Source organism: Hyla sarda, chromosome 1, assembly GCF_029499605.1.
Source record: "Hyla sarda isolate aHylSar1 chromosome 1, aHylSar1.hap1, whole genome shotgun sequence".
NCBI classification, from domain to species: domain Eukaryota; kingdom Metazoa; phylum Chordata; class Amphibia; order Anura; family Hylidae; genus Hyla; species Hyla sarda.
The window spans coordinates 609,204,028-609,223,996 of record NC_079189.1 but is presented as its reverse complement, the minus strand read 5'-3'; the positions used below and the strand labels follow the sequence as shown (position 1 = coordinate 609,223,996).

General features: G+C 46.0%; 1 protein-coding gene across 1 annotated transcript in view; it reads left to right on the top strand.

Moving 5' to 3' along the window:
• LOC130300128 (uncharacterized) overlaps window positions 1-19,969 on the top strand; it is a 246,533-nt gene that overhangs the window by 148,211 nt on the left and 78,353 nt on the right. Inside the window, exon 7 of the mRNA XM_056551524.1 lies at window positions 11,996-12,795. Coding sequence (XP_056407499.1) covers window positions 11,996-12,795 — 800 coding nt within the window. The remainder of the gene's footprint in view (window positions 1-11,995; window positions 12,796-19,969) is intronic.

Sequence of the window (19,969 nt, the reverse complement as noted above, 5' to 3'; positions counted from 1 at the left end):
AAGCGGCAGAATCATCGATCACTGGTTTCCTATGAGAAACCAGTGATCAATGTGAAAGATCAGTGTGCAGTGTTATAGGTCCCTATGGGAGCTATAACACTGCAAAAAAAAAAAAAGTTTAAAAAAAAGTGAATAAAGATCATTTAACACCTCCCCTATTAAAAGTTTTAATCACCCCCCTTTTCCCATGAAAAAAAAACACAGTGTAAATAAAAATAAACATATATGGTATCGCCGCGTGCGGAAATGTCAGAATTATAAAAATATATCGTTAATTAAACAGCACGGTCAATGGCGTATCCGCAAAAAAATTCCAAAGTCCAAAATAGTGCATTTTTGGTCACTTTTTATATCATGAAAAAATGATCAATAAGTCCTATCAATGCAAAAATGGTACCGTTAAAAACTTCAGATCACGGCGCAAAAAATGAGCCCTCATACCGCCCCATACACGGAAAAATAAAAAAGTTATAGGGGTCAGAAGATGACAATTGTAAACGTATTAATTTTCCTGCATGTAGTTATGATTTTTTCCAGAAGTACGACAAAATCAAACCTATATAAGTAGGGGATCATTTTAATCATATGGACCTACAGAATAAAGAGAAGGTGTCATTTTTACCGAAAAATGTACTATGTAGAAACGGAAGCCCCCAAAAGTTACAAAACTGCATATTTTTTTTCTATTTTGAAATGATTTTTTTTTCTGTTTCACCGTAGATTTTTGGGCAAAATGACTGCCGTCATTACAAAGTAGAATTGGTGGTGCAAAAAATAAGCAATCATATGGATTTTTAGGTGCAAAATTAAGAGTTATGATTTTTTAAAGGCAAGGAGCAAAAAACGAAAATGCAAAAACGGAAAAACCCCCGGTCCTTAAGGGGTTAAACATCTGGTCACTGCCTCTACACCCCCATCATGTTGGATGGAGATGTAGAGGCTGACCACATCAAACGAGGCAATAATGTTGTCAGGTGGCACCCTGATCCCTTCAATTTTGTCCCGAAAATCTGCAGTGTCCCTCACTTATGATTTTGTATTAACTGCGAAGGGACGTAATACTTTATCCAGGTACACCGAAATCCGTGATGTAATAAAATTCATCCCTGAGACGATCGGTCGTCCCGGGGGGATCCACAAGACTTATATGGATGTTCGGTAAAAGATATAATAACGGCGTAACCGGAAAAGTACAGTCAAAAATTTCTTAGTTTCTTCATCAATAATTCCTGCATCAACAGCATTTTCCAAAATAGTCTGTATCTTTCTTTCTATCTCAGATTTCAGGTCATGTGTCAGTCTCTCATATACCAAGGTGTCATGTAGCTGTCTTTCAGCCTCTCTAATGTATTGGGTCCTTTCCATGACCACGACCGCTCCCCCCTTATCAGCTGGTTAAATAATACGGTCGTGGTAATGGACAAGCTCCAATATTGAATCCATTTCCCTACGTGTCATATTAGGGTGTTTGAGTCGGGTACTCTTATTCCTTAGTTCAACAAACTCCTTTGAACAGTGTAACTTGAGGTCCTGGCCCTGCCCTTAAACTAAAGGGAAAAGAGTCTCTAAAGGGAATTCCAGACACAAAACATGGACAGGTTCAAACTTTGAGAACTAAGTGACACAGGAGGGGTTCTAACACTTTGAGAAACCATGGGAGTAGGAGGCGGCAATCGCTGCATTTCCTCAACAGCAGATGGCCACCATTGATCCTCTGCACTGGGAGTTCCTGAGGAACTTATTCTGCCTTATTTTCACGACTTTCTATTACTCTCTCCTCCAATTCTTCACTAGTCCCTTCCTCTTCATCATTGTACACTACTGGTAGCAGATGGTCTCTATGCCAAGCCTTTATTCAGCCCCCTGGGCCCTTGAAGTTGTACAATGGCAGTCCTTTTAGTTTAGACATAATTTCTAATAGGGTGTCATTCCATCTGTCAGCCAGTTGGTGCTTCCCAGGCACTCCTAGATTCCGTAGAAGAACTTTATCTCCTGCTCGAATCTCCCGATGTTTCACTTTAGCATCATATCTTCTTTAGTTCTGTTCCTCCAATTTTGCCACAGCTTAGGTGGCCAAATTAAAGGCCATGTGAAGATTTAGTTTGAGGTTCCTCACATATGAGGTCAGGGGACACTCCCACCTGGACACCTATCGGTAGACAGGCTTCTCTTCTTAACATTAGGAAATAGGATGAGAATCCTGTAGATTCATGTCTTGTACAGGTATATGCGTGAACCATAGCTTCAACATGCTTACTCCAAGATCACTTCTCAACTTGCTTAAGAGTCCCCAGCATGTCTAGGGGGGTCCTATTAAAACGCTCAGGCTGGGTGATAAGGTGTTCTGGACTCATGCACCTGCAGCATGTCCAACAGTCCCTTAATCCACTTGCTCTCAAAGTCTCTCTTGGTCAGAATGTATTTGATTGGGTTGACCGTAGTGTATGAAATACTTGTGCCAAAGGACCTTGACTACAGTCACAGCCTTTTGATCTTTAGTGGGAAAACCTGGAACATTTAGATCCCTGTGTTATTCAATGCAGGGCTATGCAGAGCTAATCCATGCACACAAGATCCATGGGTCCTGTACTGTATAGATTGCCCATGGGGCTGCAAGTCTTTACATGTTGCTCATCAAGGGCTATAGAATCAGTCTTGTACTAAACCATAGGTCTTGGCTACCCCGAGATGCCCATGTTGTTCATGCAGGGCTCTCAGGACCATCTCTCGGTACCTGTGTGGTATTACCAATTGTTTTCTGCCTGGGTCATCATGATATTTCACAACCCTATAAAGGATTTCATCTTCCCCATTTTCTTCAGTATAAATCTTTCTGACTCACAGGGAGAAAAGTCAACAACTTGGTGTTCTTGGCTTTCATGGCCCTGAGAACTGCCCCTAAATACCAGACCTGGGCCTTCGTCTTGTCTCCTGGGGTTATGCTGGACCACTGTTAAAGCGTGACTCGAGCGTGAATACCTCTGGCACTGCTTCTGAGGAGTGACTGATGGAGTGTATCCACTTGGTTCTGAGACACTACATACATTTGACAAAGAGTTCCCATCCAGGTCCAGGAATTTCTTCCCACTCCTCTTTGTCTTGGTGAGGAGGAAGTCCAGGTCTGGGGGACAGGGCATCCGCACTGACATTTTTGGAATCCTGTTTGTATATCTGGCTGAAACCGTAATTTGACAATGCAGCTGAGCACCTATGTCCTGTGGCATCCAGCTTGGCTGCAGTCTGAATGTAGGTAAGTGGATTATTATCAGTCCTTACTTCAAACATTGATCCATATAAATAATCATGCAGCTTGTCCACGATGGCCAACTTGTGTGCCATAAATTCCAATTTATGGATGGGATAATTCTTCTTGGCATCCATAAGACTTCTACTTATGTAAGCCATCGGTTTTAATACTTCTGGATAACTTTGGTGCAGAACACCCCCCTCCCTAGGCCTTCCATACATCTAGGCATCCACATGGAGGACATAGGGTTTTTCAGGGTCTATATGTGCCCATCAGTAGCTTCTAAAAGTCTCTTCTTCATTCCTAAGAAGGTTTCTGAAGTCCATTACTCTCCAATGAGATCTTTAGGATGTGGCGCTTTAGCACCCTGTATCTCACAGATAGTCTCAGGCAGTTTAACACTGCTTCAATCTTAGTGGGGTCAGTGGCTATTCCTTCTGCAGAGACAACGTGCCCTACATATGTAAAAGAACTCGTCATTTGTCATTAGATGGCTTTGATTGCTTGAAGCCGATACAACACATCCAGCAATCTCTGTTCAAGCTCTTCTGGAGTCTTCCCAAATACAATGTGGTTCATTTCTCCCACAGTTTTCTCCATCAGCCTCTTAAACACAGCAGGGGCTCCTGTGCCACCTTTGGGCATTCTGGTAAACTGGTAGAATCCCAATGGACAGATGAAGAATGTCTTCTCCTTATCCTCTTTCTTCATGGGTACCTGATAATACCCAGACCTCAGGTCAAGCACACTACTGGCTGCCTGAGAGGGCGTTCAGCAGATCCTCTATCTGTGGCAGCGTGTACTGATCTAGCACAGTCCTCTTGTAGTCCACACATAGCCGGACCGCGCCATTCTTTTTCCTCACTACCATGATGGGTGAGGCATAGGGACTTCTAGATTCTTTGATGTCAGCTCCTTCCATGTGTTGGGGTAAGACATCTTCCACATTTCGAGGAGGTATTCTTCTTGATTATTCTCTGAAAGGGACAGGGTCTTAAAGGAGATGTCCGGTACGGACTATTCCTATTCCATCCTGCCCTGGCTGCAAAAAAAAGAGAAAACAAACTTTCACTTACCTTCCTACGTTCCAACAGAGCTCCTCAACAGCTTATCGATCGGCCGCGCTGTCTACTTCCTATTTCCCATAGCCCGGGACATCACACGGCGCTTCAGCCTATCCCCAGCCGAGGCGGGACATCGCTGCGGCCAGTGATAGGCTGAAGCGCCATGTGACATCCCGGGCTAAGGGAAGTAGGAAGTAGAGAGCCCAGACGACCGATCAGCTGTGGCAGAGCTCCGGGGGAACGTAGGAAGGTAAGTGAAAGTTTGGTTTCTCTTTTTTTTGCAGCCCGGGCAGGATGGAATAGGAATAGTCCGTAACGGACATCTCCTTTAAAGTCTTATAGTATTAGTGGCACTTTTGGAACGCCCCATCCATTTCTTCTCTGTAGAAAACTTCCTCTCCGGTAGCTAGTTGAGAATGTAGGCCACCTTTCCACTGCTGTGGTAGAGGAGAATCTTCCAAGTTAAAATCTACCAGTGCTTTAACATGATTCCTCTGTTCTGCACTCACAGACACGATGGACGAAACTTTGTCTAACAAGTGAATGACACCAATCTTCTAAAGACGATCGATCCGGACTTCCACATGTGTAAGATTCGGTATCATAACAGGAAAACTCTTACACTCAGACAGATACTTAATAAGGTATTGTCCGGTTCCCCCTAACATTTCATGGTGCATGGAGGCTATGGCTCGTAGAGTGTTGGTCTCACCAGGCTTCATAAATACAGGTTCTTTCCCTGAATAGTGGCATGACCCTGGTTTTGTTTCTAGGGCTAGTCGATGGCACTCTTTTTATAGAGCAGGGCTGACCTCCATCAGCAGAGGTAACAATACATCTCCCACTTCTGTCAGGTAGGATGGGGTTTAGCTGGGGAATGGTTATAGATGCTCTTATTCATCCTCCACCGGTTGAGCTTGAGATCCCATTCCCCATAACTGAAGCTTTCCTGCAGGTTTCTTGGGAATGTGTTTCATATGACGATTATAGAAATCTTTATAAATGATGGTAACTTGGGATCCTGTATCAAGCAAAGCTGAAGCATGAATTCCTTCCACTTACAAGTGTATCAAGGGTTTAGGCCCAATCTGGGCCCCTACAGATAAACTGTATGTAGGTCTGTTCTTTCTTCGCTTGTAAGACCTAGTCATTTGGTCTCCTCAAGTTCGGTAGCCAGCACCTCGACATCTACTGCCAATGTATTTGTGGGCAACCCCATTGAAAATTCCCTGATTTTCTGCATTTAAAGCAGTCCCCTCAAGGAGATGAATCCTCCTAAATCAACATCCTTGGGCCCTTTCTGCATTGTCCTCCATTTCCAGGAGAAGGATCGTCCTTCATCAATGGTTTGCACAAGAGTGCTGATTCAGCCACCTTCTTCCTAAGGGCTGAATGTTCCAGATCCTCTTTCTCTTCCCATGGAGGAGGTGGACTCAATAGGGCAGAACTTAAAGGGGTATTCCGCCCCTAGACATTTTATCCCCTATCCAAAGGATAGGGGATAAAATGTCAGATCGCCGCGGTCCCGCCGCGGTCCCGAGTTCGCTCTGTGCATAATGACGGGCGATACGGGGGACGGAGCATGGCGGTACAGGGGCCGGAGCATCGTTATGTCATGGCTCCGCCCCTCGTGACATCACGGCCCGTCCCCTTAATGCAAGTCTATGGGAGGGGGCGTGACGACCGCCACGCCCCCTCCCATAGACTTGTATTGAAAGGGGTGGGCCGTGACATCACGAGAGGCGGAGCCGTGACGTAACGATGCTCCGGCCCCTGTACCGCCATGCTCCGTCCCCCGTATCGCCCGTCATTATGCACAGAGCGAACTGTGCTGTAATGATAGCGCGGTGCCGCAGCGGGGATCCCAGGGGTCCCCAGCAGTGGCACCGCGGCGATCTGACATCTTATCCCCTATCCTTTGGATAGGGGATAAAATGTCTAGGGGCGGAATACCCCTTTAAGCTGCCAACTTGGCTCTCAGCAGAATCATGACTGGATCATTGGTCAAGCCACCTCTCTGAATTTGCTTAGATAGGCGGGGGGGGGGGGGGGGGTTTGAATGGCACTGGTCTCTAAGGCTGGGTTCACACCATGTTTTTGCAATACAGTTCCCGTATACGTCTTCAATTGGTGGAATTATTTAAACACTGTGTCCTGTCTGTCTTTTCTAATTATGTTCCACCTTCAGCCAATCATGTGATCTTATGGAAGATAATGGCTTTATAATATGGATGTAGAATACAGGTGTAAAATGGGCAGGCAATATACCTATGTGCAGGAATGTAAGGATCAAGTGACTGTGGGGATGTGACTGTGACTTGGACTGCAGGGGACACAAGTCCCTGATCCCCAAATGAGCATGGCTTTTGATTGTGTATGCATCACACTTGCCGCTCCATCCTAAATGTAACCTCCCCTGTTTATAAACATGGGGGGAACATTGTATTAATGGGGCTCAGATAATTCCTTTTGTTATTTTTGGTCTGTATGATAATTAATGATCTTTTCTGCTCATATAAAACATTTTACATGACTTCTGCTACTGTCTGATGACTGTTACAATATTTCTTCCACATCTTATGATTCAGGGAGAAGATATGAACAATATTAATGTTCCAAAGACAGATGTGTGCGATGATGAGCAGTATGAGAAGAACATTCCTACAGGGAAAGATCTGATCTATATGAATGCTACAGACATAAAGGAAGAAGAAGAGACAGATGTGAGCGGTGATGAGCAGTATATGGAGGACATTCCAACTAGGACACATCTGAACTATATTAATGCTTCTGACATGAAGGAAGAAGAAGAGGAGACAGATCTGAACGGTGATGAGCAGTATAAGGAGGACATTTCTATAGGGAAAGATCTGATGTATATTAATGCTACAGACATAAAGCAAGAAGAAGAGGAGACAGATGTGGGCGGTGATGAGCAGTATAAGGAGAACATTCCTACAGGGAAAGATCTGATCTATATGAATGCAACAGACATAAAAGAAGAAGAAGAAGAGGAGACAGATGTGAGCGATGATGAGCAGTATAAGGAGAACATTCCTATAGAAAAAGATCTGATCTATATGAATGCTACAGGCTTAAAAGAAGAAGAGACAGATGTGAATGGTGATGAGCAGTATAAGGAGGACATTCCTACAGGTAACCATCCAGGTGGGTAGTAACTACTAAATGCAGAGAACAGATTTTACTCCTATCATGAACTCATCTGTCCCTAATTCCCCCCATCTGTCCCTGACTCTCAGTGACTCTAATCCTACCTTTTTTTTTTCCTAAAACACCTTTTCCTAACTTTTCTGATTGACAGGCTGGGAGCTGCGCTGTGCTTTTCAGTGTCCCGGCTGCACTGAGAGTTTGGACTCATGTCCCAGTTCAATGAGCCGGGACATGTAGGGAAACCCCTATTCGTCAGTTTTTAAAGGTAAATAAAAAAATATATATATATAAAGATGCATTTTTGTTAATCACATGTTATTAGAAAGTTGTTTATAAATACATTGATTAACAAAATATAAATTTTTTGGGTGACAGGTACTCTTTAAGCTTTGTGTCCTGTCTCTTTTCTGCTGTATGTTCCTCCATTCAGCCAAACCTGTGACTCAGTTATGGGAGATAACACATTTATAATATGGATGCAGAATACAGCTGGAATATAGACATGAAATATACCTATGTGCTGGACGTAAGGATCGCAGTGGAAAGGGGGTGTGACTGTGACCTGATCTGCAGAGAACACATGTCCCTGATCCCCCAACAAGCGTGGCTATCGATTGTGTATGTGTTACACTGGTGGCTCCGTCCTGTCTCTGCAGCCATGACCGGAAGGTGTAGGCAGCATCTCTGTATGGCGCTGTCTGTATAGGGAGCTCAGAGAGTTGGAGCCGTGGAGAGCAGAGCGCCGGTAGCTGTGGAAAAACTATTAGATAGTTTTTTTTTTTTTCATTGGGCTACTACTATATGGGGAAGGAATGGGAGCCAACTACTTTATGGGGGCACTGAGGGGGCCTAAGTACTATATGTGGCACTATTGAGGCCTAACTACTATATGGGGCAGTATTGAGGCCTAACTACTATGTGGGGCAGTATTGAGGCCTAACTACTATATGGGGCAGTATTGAGGCCTAACTACTATGTGGGGCAGTATTGAGGCCTAACTACTATATGGGGCAGTATTGATGCCTAACTACTATATGGGGCAGTATTGAGGCCTAATGCTATATGGGGCGGTATTGAGGCCTAATGCTATATGGGGCAGTATTGAGGCCTAATGCTATATGGGGCAGTATTGAGGCCTAACTACTGTATGGGGCAGTATTGAGGCTTAATGCTATATGGTGCAGTATTGAGGCCTAACTACTATATGGGGCAGTATTGAGGCCTAATGCTATATGTGGCAGTATTGAGGCCTAACTATTATATGGGGCAGTATTGAGGCCTTACTACTATATGGGGCAGTATTGAGGCCTTACTACTATATGGGGCAGTATTGAGCCGTAATACAATATGAGGGCAGTATTGAGGCCTAACAACTATATAGGGTCACAGAAGGGGCCTAACTACTACATTGGTGCTCAAAGTGGGAACTATTACTGTGTGGGGCAATGCAGATATGTAAAGTGGTGGGGATTGTGCTTAAGAAAGGTGCACAACATTTTTGTCAGCAGATTCTGACAAGTTTTGACCAGGAAAAATCTTCATGGCTGTCTGGGCCAGATAGAAAAGAGTCGCTGGATGTATCTGTAATCACTTATATGGTCTGCAGAGCCCTAGTGTACAGCTAGTATGCCACCAAGACCAACATCTACAAGGAGTTTGTATGTTCTCCTTTTGTTTACGTAGGTTTCCTCCCACACTCCAAAGACATACTGATAGGTGAATTTAGATTGTGATCCCCAATGTGGACAGGGAGCAACCTGTGTACAGTGCTGCAGAATATGTGGGCATAATATAAATAAAGGCATTTTTGTTCTTTGCCCAACACTGATTTTTTACCCCTTCTGTGCCCCTACACTGATATTTTATCCCTCCTGTGCCCCCACTTATTCTGTACCCTCACACTGATATTTTAATCCCTATTTTACCCCAATACTAAGCTCTGTCCTCCATGGTTGACAATGCTATCCAGTGTACATCTTGGTCAATGTATACAATCCTTGAACAGCAGTAGGAGGGTGCATATTGTTGTGCGGGTTGTTCATTTGGAAGCCCAGATCCTGGATCTAGAGGAGCAACAGACAAGACTGAGATGTATTGACAACATGGAGAGGAGTCTGCTGGGTACTGAGCGGGCACTCTGTGGGGTAGAGGTGGGGAGGATAGTGGGATGGAGGTGCAGGACAGTCAGGCAGCTAGCTGGGTTATAGTTAGAAAACGGGGTAGAGGGAGAAGTGTCAGGGAGGCTAGTCCTGATCTTATACCCCAACAAGTTTGCCCAGTTGGCAGATGAGGGGATGTTAGTTCTGAGTTAGCGATGCTGCAGCAGGATACTGTCTCTGACCACCAGGGGGGTGTCTGCTCCAGTAAAGAGGGAGGAAGGAGTGCAGGGCGGGCCAGATAGGTACTGGTAGTAGGGGACTCTGTTATTAGGGGGACAGACAGTGCGATCTGTCACAAAGACTGGGATCTCCGAAACAGTGTGTTGTCTTCCTGGCGCTCAAGTTCGGAACATCGCGGATTGGGTTGACAGGTTGCTGGGAGGGGCTGGAGAAGACCCAGCGGTCACGGTACACCTTGGCACCGATAACAAAGTAAGAGGTAGGTGGAGTGTCCTTAAAAATGATTTCAGGGACTTAGGCCGTAAGCTGAAGGAGAGGACCTCCAAGGTAATATTCTCCGAAATATTATCTGTACCACGAGCCTCACCAGAGAGGCAGCGGGAGATCAGGGATGTAAACAAGTGGCTCAGAAGCTGTGTAGGAAGGAGGGATTTGGGTTCATGGAGAACTGGGCCAACTTCTCTGTCGGATACAGGCTCTACCATAGGGACGGGCTGCACCTCAATGGGGAGGGGGCGCTGTGCTGGCTAGAAGGGTGGAGGAGCTTAGTACTCTAGGTTTTGAGGTTATTTTTGCCCATATTGTGCACACTCACCATTACTAGCCCTACAGCACAATTTGTTTCATTCCAGCACAGCTATATCCATGTGTTTCATTACTGCAACTGAGTCATGTAATCACCAGCCTGACCCACAGAAAATGACATTGTTTAATATGTCAGAGATAGTGGTCAGCACTAGATCAGCTAACTTCCTGTGAACTACAGGATGACATCATCACATAGCAGATCTCTCCTGCTAGCTCCCAGAACCCTCCCCTCCCAGCTCTATCTGTATACTGCTGCTGCTATTTCTATGGAATCAGGATATATAGGAGATATACAGCTCCCCTCCAGCTCTGTGTACTGCTGCTCTATCTCTATGGGATCAGGATAATTGTTATACACCTCCCTAAAGTTGTCTTCACATATCATTTTGCATCTTTTCAGTTTTTGCCATGGTTTTTTTCAATACCTCAGCAAAAATGTTGGTATTTACTTGTAACTTTTACAACACTTTTATAAAATTAAATCGAAAAGGCAGAAAAAACTGTGTAAAAAATGCAAAGGAAATGTGAACATATCCTAAAGACTAAAAACAACACCTCAATTGTGATTATAGGTCAAATCACTTTCTCCTTATGGTAATATTTCTTTAAAAACGCATGTTGAATAACAAAATGCATCAAAATTGCACATAATGTGAACTGAGCTCAACCCTTATAGGAGTCTAATCAGTTCACCTGGCTTAACTCCAGCACCAACAACCTAATTAGACGACCAGGTGCAGTGATGAGACCCCACCCCCTCTCTGCAAAGCCAGAGGATTCATGGGAAATGTATCAGAAAATCATTTATTTTCTAAAATAGGAATTAGTACGGCTGAGAACCCATGCCTGCCACATCAGCTAAAACAGGTAAGCACAAGGTATACACAAGAACATCTTCAATGTTCTCTAATAATAGCCTATGCTGCACTATATAAGTAAAAAAATCCCATAGCACTGTTTTTAAAGGGATATTCCAGGATTTCTTTTCTTCAGCCTTTGATCCCATGACGTCTAGTTATAATCCTGTGTTATTTGCTTCTATTTCCTCCGTGCGTCACTTTGTCCCATTTTCATGCACAGGACCCGGAAGTGCTGTAATGCAAGTCTTTTTATTTTACTGTTGTCTCTGACCTTTCCCAGCATTCCATGCAGCCAGAGACAATATGTCATGAGTCACATGGTCTCCAGGGGGCGTGGTTATGCCGCAGTGGGTGGGTGGATAGCATTACTTCAGTAAATCCCATCCACCCTGCTATCCACCCACCCACTGCAGCTTCAAAAGAAAGGTGTCATTACAAAGTACAATTGGTTCACAAAGGACAAGTCCTCATATTAGTCTGTAGATGAAAAAATAAGAGTTATGGAGGAAGAGTGGTGCAATTGTCCATAACAACCAATAACATTGCTTCTTACATTTTTCTCTTTCACAATCTGGTTGCCATGGGCAACTGCACCACTCTTCCTCTACTCAGGTTTTGATAAATCTCCCCATATGTCTCTTAAAAGCAAAAATTTTAATGTCCTGGGTCATTAAGGGGTTAAAATTATTGCTTAAAAATATAATCTATTTTATTTCTTCTTGGCAGATGACTGTACCAGGAGATCAGAGGAGAATCTTATATCTTCAGATTATAAAGCAGATGATGATATCACACAAGATACATATGAAGAACATTCCATTATCCCAGATACACCCTCAGCCCTTCACAGCCAAGATCTCTCATCTCATCCTGTTATACAAGTCCGACCTAAAGATTCATCTCAGTCTGTTAAACAAAATAAGGAAAAGCGATTTTCATGTCCAGAATGTGGGAAATGTTTTAATCGGAAATCAAGTATTGTTAAGCATCAAAGAATTCACACAGGAGAGAAGCCATTTTCATGCTCAGAATGTGGGAAATGTTTTAATCGGAAATCAAGTATTGTTAAGCATCAAAGAATTCACACAGGAAAGAAGCCATTTTCATGTTCAGAATGTGGAAAATGTTTCTCCTATAGATCACAGCTTGTTTTACATGAAAAAGATCACACAGGAGACAAGCCATTTTCATGTTCAGAATGTGGAAAATATTTTCCTTATAGATCAATACTTATCGCACATCTAAGAACTCACACGGGAGAGAAGCCATTTTCATGTTCAGAATGTGGAAAATATTTTTCTCAGAAATCAACACTTATTAGACATCTAATAATTCACACGGGAGAGAAGCCATTTTCATGTTCGGAATGTGAAAAATGTTTTTCTTTGAAATCACATCTTATCAGTCATACAAGAAGTCACACAGGAGAGAAGCCATTTTTATGTCCAGAATGTGGTAAATATTTTGCTCAGAAATCAGAACTTAACAGACATCAAAGAACTCACACAGGAGAGAAGACAATTGAGAGCAATAAATGATGCAGATAACACATCTATATATTAACCATGTACATAGGATATCTGACATTTATACATATATCATATACTGCATCTCCAAACTTGTTCCCAATTGTTAATAAAAGTTTTCTTTTAGAACGTAGTCACCGATCCAGCGATGTCATCACTATAGTTTACATGGTAGGAAAAGAGTGTGATATATGGTTGTGATATTCACTGCTCCTCATGGAGAAGACCCAACAGGCATAATCCATGGGGAGCTGCTACTGGAGACCCAAACACCTCAGAGAGAAGGGACTTATTCCAGTGATGAAGAATTCCAGGACGTGACCAGATTAGAGACACAAAATCACTTCTATCTTCTGGCTTCTAGGACATTATTCTGATGGAAGAACTTTACACATTATAAAAAGTCCTATAGGTGTTGGGGAACATTTATAGACAATTATCCCAAGTAATAGAAGTAATACAGTAACTCAACACTAGGGATGAGGGAGCCGAGCCCCGGAAACCCAGATTTAACCTGAATTTCGGGGTTGCAGTGACTCTTGCGAGAAAAGAGATTGCGTGTCCCGGGTAATGTGTGTGATAACATGAGGGATGGAGAACACATGGCGTTTTGGTGCCCAGAGGAAGCAGGAAGTACAGGGGCAGGGAAATGGCGTCAGATTGACCAGCATTCCTTACAACTATCACATGATCACCCCGGGTTTACAATGATTTGCTGGTGTATGTGTCAGTCAGCTCCCAGTCCAATAGGGGCAGCATAGGGATAGGGTCTTTTACACAGTATTAAAGGCAAAGCGCAGCTGCCGACATTGTGGAAAGAGACAAACAGACAGACAGTGTGTATGAGCAGGGGCAAGAGCTAAGCGATCCTACAGAATCCTAAAAAGCCTTCCCATATCACAATAACCTCCACAGCTGGCTGAGCACAAACCCTATGACAGTGTTTCCCAACCTTTTTCGGGTCGGGGCACACCTCGGAAATTTTTTTTTCCACGGGGCACCGCTACCGAGGTTGACGAGCAAGAAAAAAAAAAAAGGATAAAACGGTAAAAAATGCAATGCACTATATCTATTTATCAGTGGGTATGTAGTTTAAAGTGCTGCTTTATACAGCAACTCACCAATGACGTCTTCTCTAATTTGCATCGTTGCCTTCTCTTCTCCATCTGGTCTGGGCCATCATCACGATTTCTTCCATACACAATTCTTCACCGTTAAACCTGCAAAACAAACCTATTAGGCGCCAAGCTTTTTTTTAATTTTTTTTAACATGGGTGACAAAGGGGTGTAGAGGGGTGGACATGGGTGACAGAGGGGTTTAGAGGGGCGTAGAGGAGTGTACAGAGGGGTGTAGAGAAGCGTACATGGGTGTCAGTGGTGTAGAGGAGCGTACATGGGTGACGGGTATAGAGGAGCGTACATGGGTGACGGGTGTAGAGGAGCGTACATGGGTGACAGGGGTATAGAGGAGCATACATGGGCGACGGGTGTAGAGGAGCATACATGGGCGACGGGTGTAGAGGAGCATACATGGGTGACGGGTATAGAGGAGCGTACATGGGTGACAGGGGTATAGAGGAGCATACATGGGCGACGGGTGTAGAGGAGCGTACATGGATTACAGGGGTGTAGAGGAGCGTACATGGGCGACAGGGGTGTAGAGGAGCGTACATGGGCGACAGGGGTGTAGAGGAGCGTACATGGGCAACAGGGGTGTAGAGGAGTGTACAGAGGGGTTTAGAGGAGTGTACATGAGTGACAGATGGGTGTAGAGGAGTGTACATGGGTGACAGATGGGTGTACATGGGTGACAGGGGTGTAGAGGAGTGTACATGAGTGACAGAGGGGTGCAGAAGAGTGTACATGGGTGACAGAGGGGTGCAGAAGAGTGTACATGGGTGTAGAGGAGTGTACATGGGTGACAGAGGGGTGCAGAAGAGTGTACATGGGTGACAGGGGTGTAGAGGAGTGTACATGGGTGACAGGGGTGTAGAGGAGCGTACATGGGTGACGGGTGTAGAGGAATGTACAAAGGGGTGTATAGGAGCGTACATGGATGACGGGTGTAGAGAAGTGTACATGGGTGACAGAGGGGTGTAGAGGAGTGTACATGGGTGATAGATGGGTGTACATGGGTGATAGATGGGTGTACATGGGTGACAGAGGGGTGTAGAGGAGTGTACATGGGTGACAAAGGGGTGTAGAGAAGTGTACATGGGTGACAGAGGTGTGTAGAGGAGTGTACATGGGTGACAGAGGGGTAGAGAGGAGTGTACATGGGTGACAGGGGTGTAGAGGAGTGTACATGGGTGACAAAGGGGTGTAGAGAAGTGTACATGGGTGACAGAGGTGTGTAGAGGAGTGTACATGGGTGACAGAGGGGTAGAGAGGAGTGTACATGGGTGACAGAGGGGTGTAGAGGAGTGTACATGGGTGACAGATGGGTGTACATGGGTGACAGAGGGGTTTAGAGGAGTGTTCATGGGTGACAGAGGGGTATAGAGGAGTGTACATGGGTGACAGATGGGTGTACATGGGTGACAGAGGGGTACAGAGGAGTGTACATGGGTGACAGAGGGGTACAGAGGAGTGTACATGGGTGACAGAGGGGTACAGAGGAGTGTACATGGGTGACAGGGGTACAGAGGAGTGTACATGGGTGACAGAGGGGTACAGGGGAGTGTACATGGGTGACAGAGGGGTACAGAGGAGTGTACATGGGTGATAGATGGGTGTAGAAGAGTGAACATGGGTGACGGGGGCATATGGGTGACACGGAGGGTGGACATGGGTGACACGGAGGGTGGACATGGGTGACACGGAGGGTGGACATGGGTGACACGGAGGGTGGACATGGGTGACTGAGGGAGAGTGGACATGGGTGACTGAGGGAGGGTGGACATGGGTGACTGACTGAGGGAGGGTGGACATGGGTGACTGAGGGAGGGTGGACATGGGTGACTGAGGGGGGGTGGACATGGGTGACTGGGGGGGGGGTGGACATGGGTGACTGAGGGGGGGGTGGACATGGGTGACTGAGGGGGGTGGACATGGGTGACTGAGGGAGGTGGACATGGGTGATGGGGGGGTGGACATGGGTGACAGGGGGGGGATTACATGGGTGACAGGGAGGGATTACATGGGTGACAGGGAGGGTGGACATGGGTGACAGGGAGGGTGGACATGGGTGATAGAGATGGACAGGGAGGTAGACATGGCTGACAGGGGGGGTGGACATGGGTGACGGGGGGGGGGGGGGTAGAGGCTGTACCTGGGTGACGGTGGGGGGATTTAGACAGGGTTGAGAAGGTGAACAGAGGGGTGGAAAGGGTACGGTACCTTAAGCAAGCCGGCCCGCGCAGCTTGCAGTTCCACAGGAGGCACTGGAGTCCGGCGCAGGTGCAGCTCGTTCTGCCCCAGGGCACCATATCCGGCTCACTGCGCCGCAAGGGAGAGGGGGACGCAGGAGACGGAGAGTGAAGGAGGGGGACGCGGGGGACACAGGGAACAGAGGGGGAAGGAGGGGAACACGGGTCACGCGGCAGACGCAGGGGACGGAGGGGAACACCGGAGACGCAGGAGATGCAGGGGGACGTGTGTGCGCAGTGCGCACGCAGACTTCCCTTCCCCCCTGCGCGGTCAGGCCGGGGCGGGACATTTAAAAAAAAATAATAGGGAAAAAAAAAAAAATCACGGCAAAATCCCGCGGCACCACGGGCAGTGCTGAACGGCACACACGTGTGCCGCGGCACCACGGGCAGTGCTGAACGGCACACACGTGTGCCGCGGCACCACGGGCAGTGCTGAACGGCACACACGTGTGCCGCGGCACCGCGGTTGGGAATCACTGCCCTATGATATACGCTGCTCAAAAAAGTAACGGGAACACAAATAAACACAATGTAACTCCAAGTCAATGACACTTCTGTGAAATCACACTGTCCACTCAGGAAGCAACACTGATTGACAATCAATTTCACATGCTGTTGTGCAAATGGAACAGACAACAGGTGGAAATTATAGGCAATTAGCAAGACACCCCCAATGAAGGAGTGGTTCTGCAGGTGGTGACCACAGACCACTTCTCAGTTCCTATGCTTCCTGGCTGATGTTTTGGTCACTTTTGAATGCTGGCAGTGCTTTCACTCTAGTGGTAGCATGAGACAGAGTCTACAACCCACACAAGTGGCTCAGGTAGTGCAGCTCATCCAGGATGGCACATCAGTGCGAGCTGTGGCAAGGTTTGCTGTGTCTGTCAGTGTAGTGTCCAGAGCATGGAGGCACTACCAGGAGACAGGCCAGTACATCAGGAGATGTGGAGATGGCCATAGGATGGGCAACAACCCAGCAGCAGGACCGCTACCTCCGCCTTTGTAAAAGGAGGAGCACTGCCAGAGCCCTGCAAAATGACCTCCAGCAGGCAACAAATGTGCATGTTTCCATTCAAACGGTCAGAAACAGACTCCATGAGGGTGGTATGAGGGCCCAACATCCACAGGTGGGTGTTGTGCTTACAGCCCAACACCGTCCAGGACTTTGGCATTTGTCAGAGAACACCAATATTGGCAAATTCGCCATTGGTGGCCCTGTGCTCTTCACAGATGAAAGCAGGTTCACACTGAGCACGTGACAGAGTCTGGAGACGCCGTGGAGAACATTCTGCTGCCTGCAACATCCTCCAGTATGATCGGTTTGGCGATGGGTCAGTAGTGGTGTGGGGTGGCATTTCTTTTGGGGGGGCCGCACAGCCCTCCATGTGCTTGCCAGAGGTAGCCTGACTGCCATTAGGTACCGAGATGAGATCCTCAGACCCCTTGGGAGACCATATGCTGATGTGGTTAGCCCTGGGTTCCTCCTAATACAAGACAATGCTAGACCTCATGTGGCTGGAGTATGTCAGCAGTTCCTGCAAGAGGAAGGCATTGATGTTATGGACTGGCCCGCCCATTCGCCAGACCTGAATCTGATTGAGCACATCTGGGACATCATGTCTTGCTCCATCCATCACAGACTGTCCAGGAGTTGGCGGATGCTTTAGTCCAGGTCTGGGAGGACGTCCCTCAGGAAACCATCCGCCACCTCATCAGGAGCATGCCCAGGCGTTGTAGGAAGGTGTTATCTTAGTGTTCCCTTTAATTTTTTTCAACAGTGTACAATACCACTGCCAAGTGAGCACAGCCTTCATCTGTGAGCTCATCTCAAGGACCTCCTGTCCATTACTGCAGAAGCCTCATCATGCACTACAAATCCCAGCCAGCCTTTGTTTGGCACATACAAATATCTGAACAACTACTAAGCAAAGCTGTGGGTTGATCCCAGACATCTCCTGTGTCATCTCTTCCTGCAGAAGCCCCTTCGTGCACTACAAATCCCAGCCAGCCTTTTTTCCAGGCACAGTACAACTGAACAAAGCTGTGGGTTGACCTCTATGATAGCAATACGTATTTAAATTGTTGTGAACATAGCACAGACATCTAAAACACCTTAGCTACATTTCCTTAAGGACTCTGGTCCCGTTAACGGGGTTTAAAGCATTCTCACAATCGGAAGCTCAATGGAGCTTATTAGGACTATCACGAAAAGATTGTGATGTCCCAATCAGGTTTCTGGACGACGGAGGATCCTCATCTGCCTCCTCATTGTCCGTTCAGCGATCTACTGCTCCATGCCTCAGCAGGCAGGAGCAGCAGATCGCCGATAACACTGATAAATGCCATGCTATTGCATAGCACTGATCAGTATATGCAATCCATAGATTTCATGTTATAGCGCCCATGGGGGCTATAAAAAAAAGAAAAAAGTAAAAAGTGTAAAAAGTTAATAAATGTGAATAAGCCCCTCCCCTAATAAGTTTGAATCCCCCCTTTTCCTATTTTTCAAATAGAATAATGTAATAAAAAATAAAAATAATCGCTGCATGTGTAAATGTCCGAACTATTAAAATATAAGGCTAGCTAAACCGCATGTTCGATGGCGTACACATGAAAAAAAAAAAATATTACCAATAAAGTCCGAAATTGTGCATATTTTTTGTCACTTCATTTACCATAAAATATTAATAAAAAGAAATCAAAAAGTCCCATCAAAACAAAAATGGTACTGATAAAAACCGCAGACCACAGCGCAAAAAAAATACCCTCATATATCCCCGTATGCGGAAAAATAAAAAAGTTATAGGGGTCAGAATATTAAACATATTGTAAACAAACATATTTTAAACAATTTTAAACATACTAATTGTGGTGCATGTATTTAGGATTTTTAGTAGAAGTTAAATAAAATAAAACCTACATAAATTGGGTATCCTTGTAACCATATGGACGTACAGAAAAGTTAACTGGGTAGAAACGGAGGTCCTGAAAATTTATAATAACACGCATTAGCCCTTCAAAGCACCTGTACGTCCATATTCTTGGTTTAATCAAACATATGTATTTACCTGGTTGTACGATAAGAGCGCAGTTCAAAGCATTGAAAGTTAAAGTTGTCTAGTAGGTAAGTGAAAATAAACCCAAAAAGATCAAAATAACTGAATTAGAGGAATTGTTGTACGGGGTAGAGGACAGAAGACCCATGCCATGTCCTCTGCCAGTAAGAATGTTGGTGGCAGTACCAGCACCAGGACAGGCAGAAGCAGCCAGGTGCCTAGTGGTAGTAGTAGAAGCCGCATCAGCCGTCCAAAGTTCACACTGTCTGCCAGGGGTTGTGGGGTTTCGGAGGATAGTACTGCCCTTCTGAACTGGTTAACCCCTTAAGGACGCAGGACGTAAATGTACGTCCTGGTGAGGTGGTACTTAACGCACCAGGACGTACATTTACGTCCTGTGCATAACCGCGGGCATCGGAGCGATGCCCGTGTCATGCGCGGCTGATCCCGGCTGCTGATTGCAGCCAGGGACCCGCCGGCAATGGCCGACGCCCGCGATCTCACGGGCGTCCGCCATTAACCCCTCAGGTGCCGGGATCAATACAGATCCCGGCATCTGCGGCAGTGCGCGATTTGAATGAATGATCGGATCGCCCGCAGCGCTGCTGCGGGGATCCGATCATTCATTACGCCGCACGGAGGTCCCCTCTCCTTCCTCCGTCCGGCTCCCGGCGTCTCCTGCTCTGGTCTGTGATCGAGCAGACCAGAGCAGAAGATCGCCGATAACACTGATCTGTTCTATGTCCT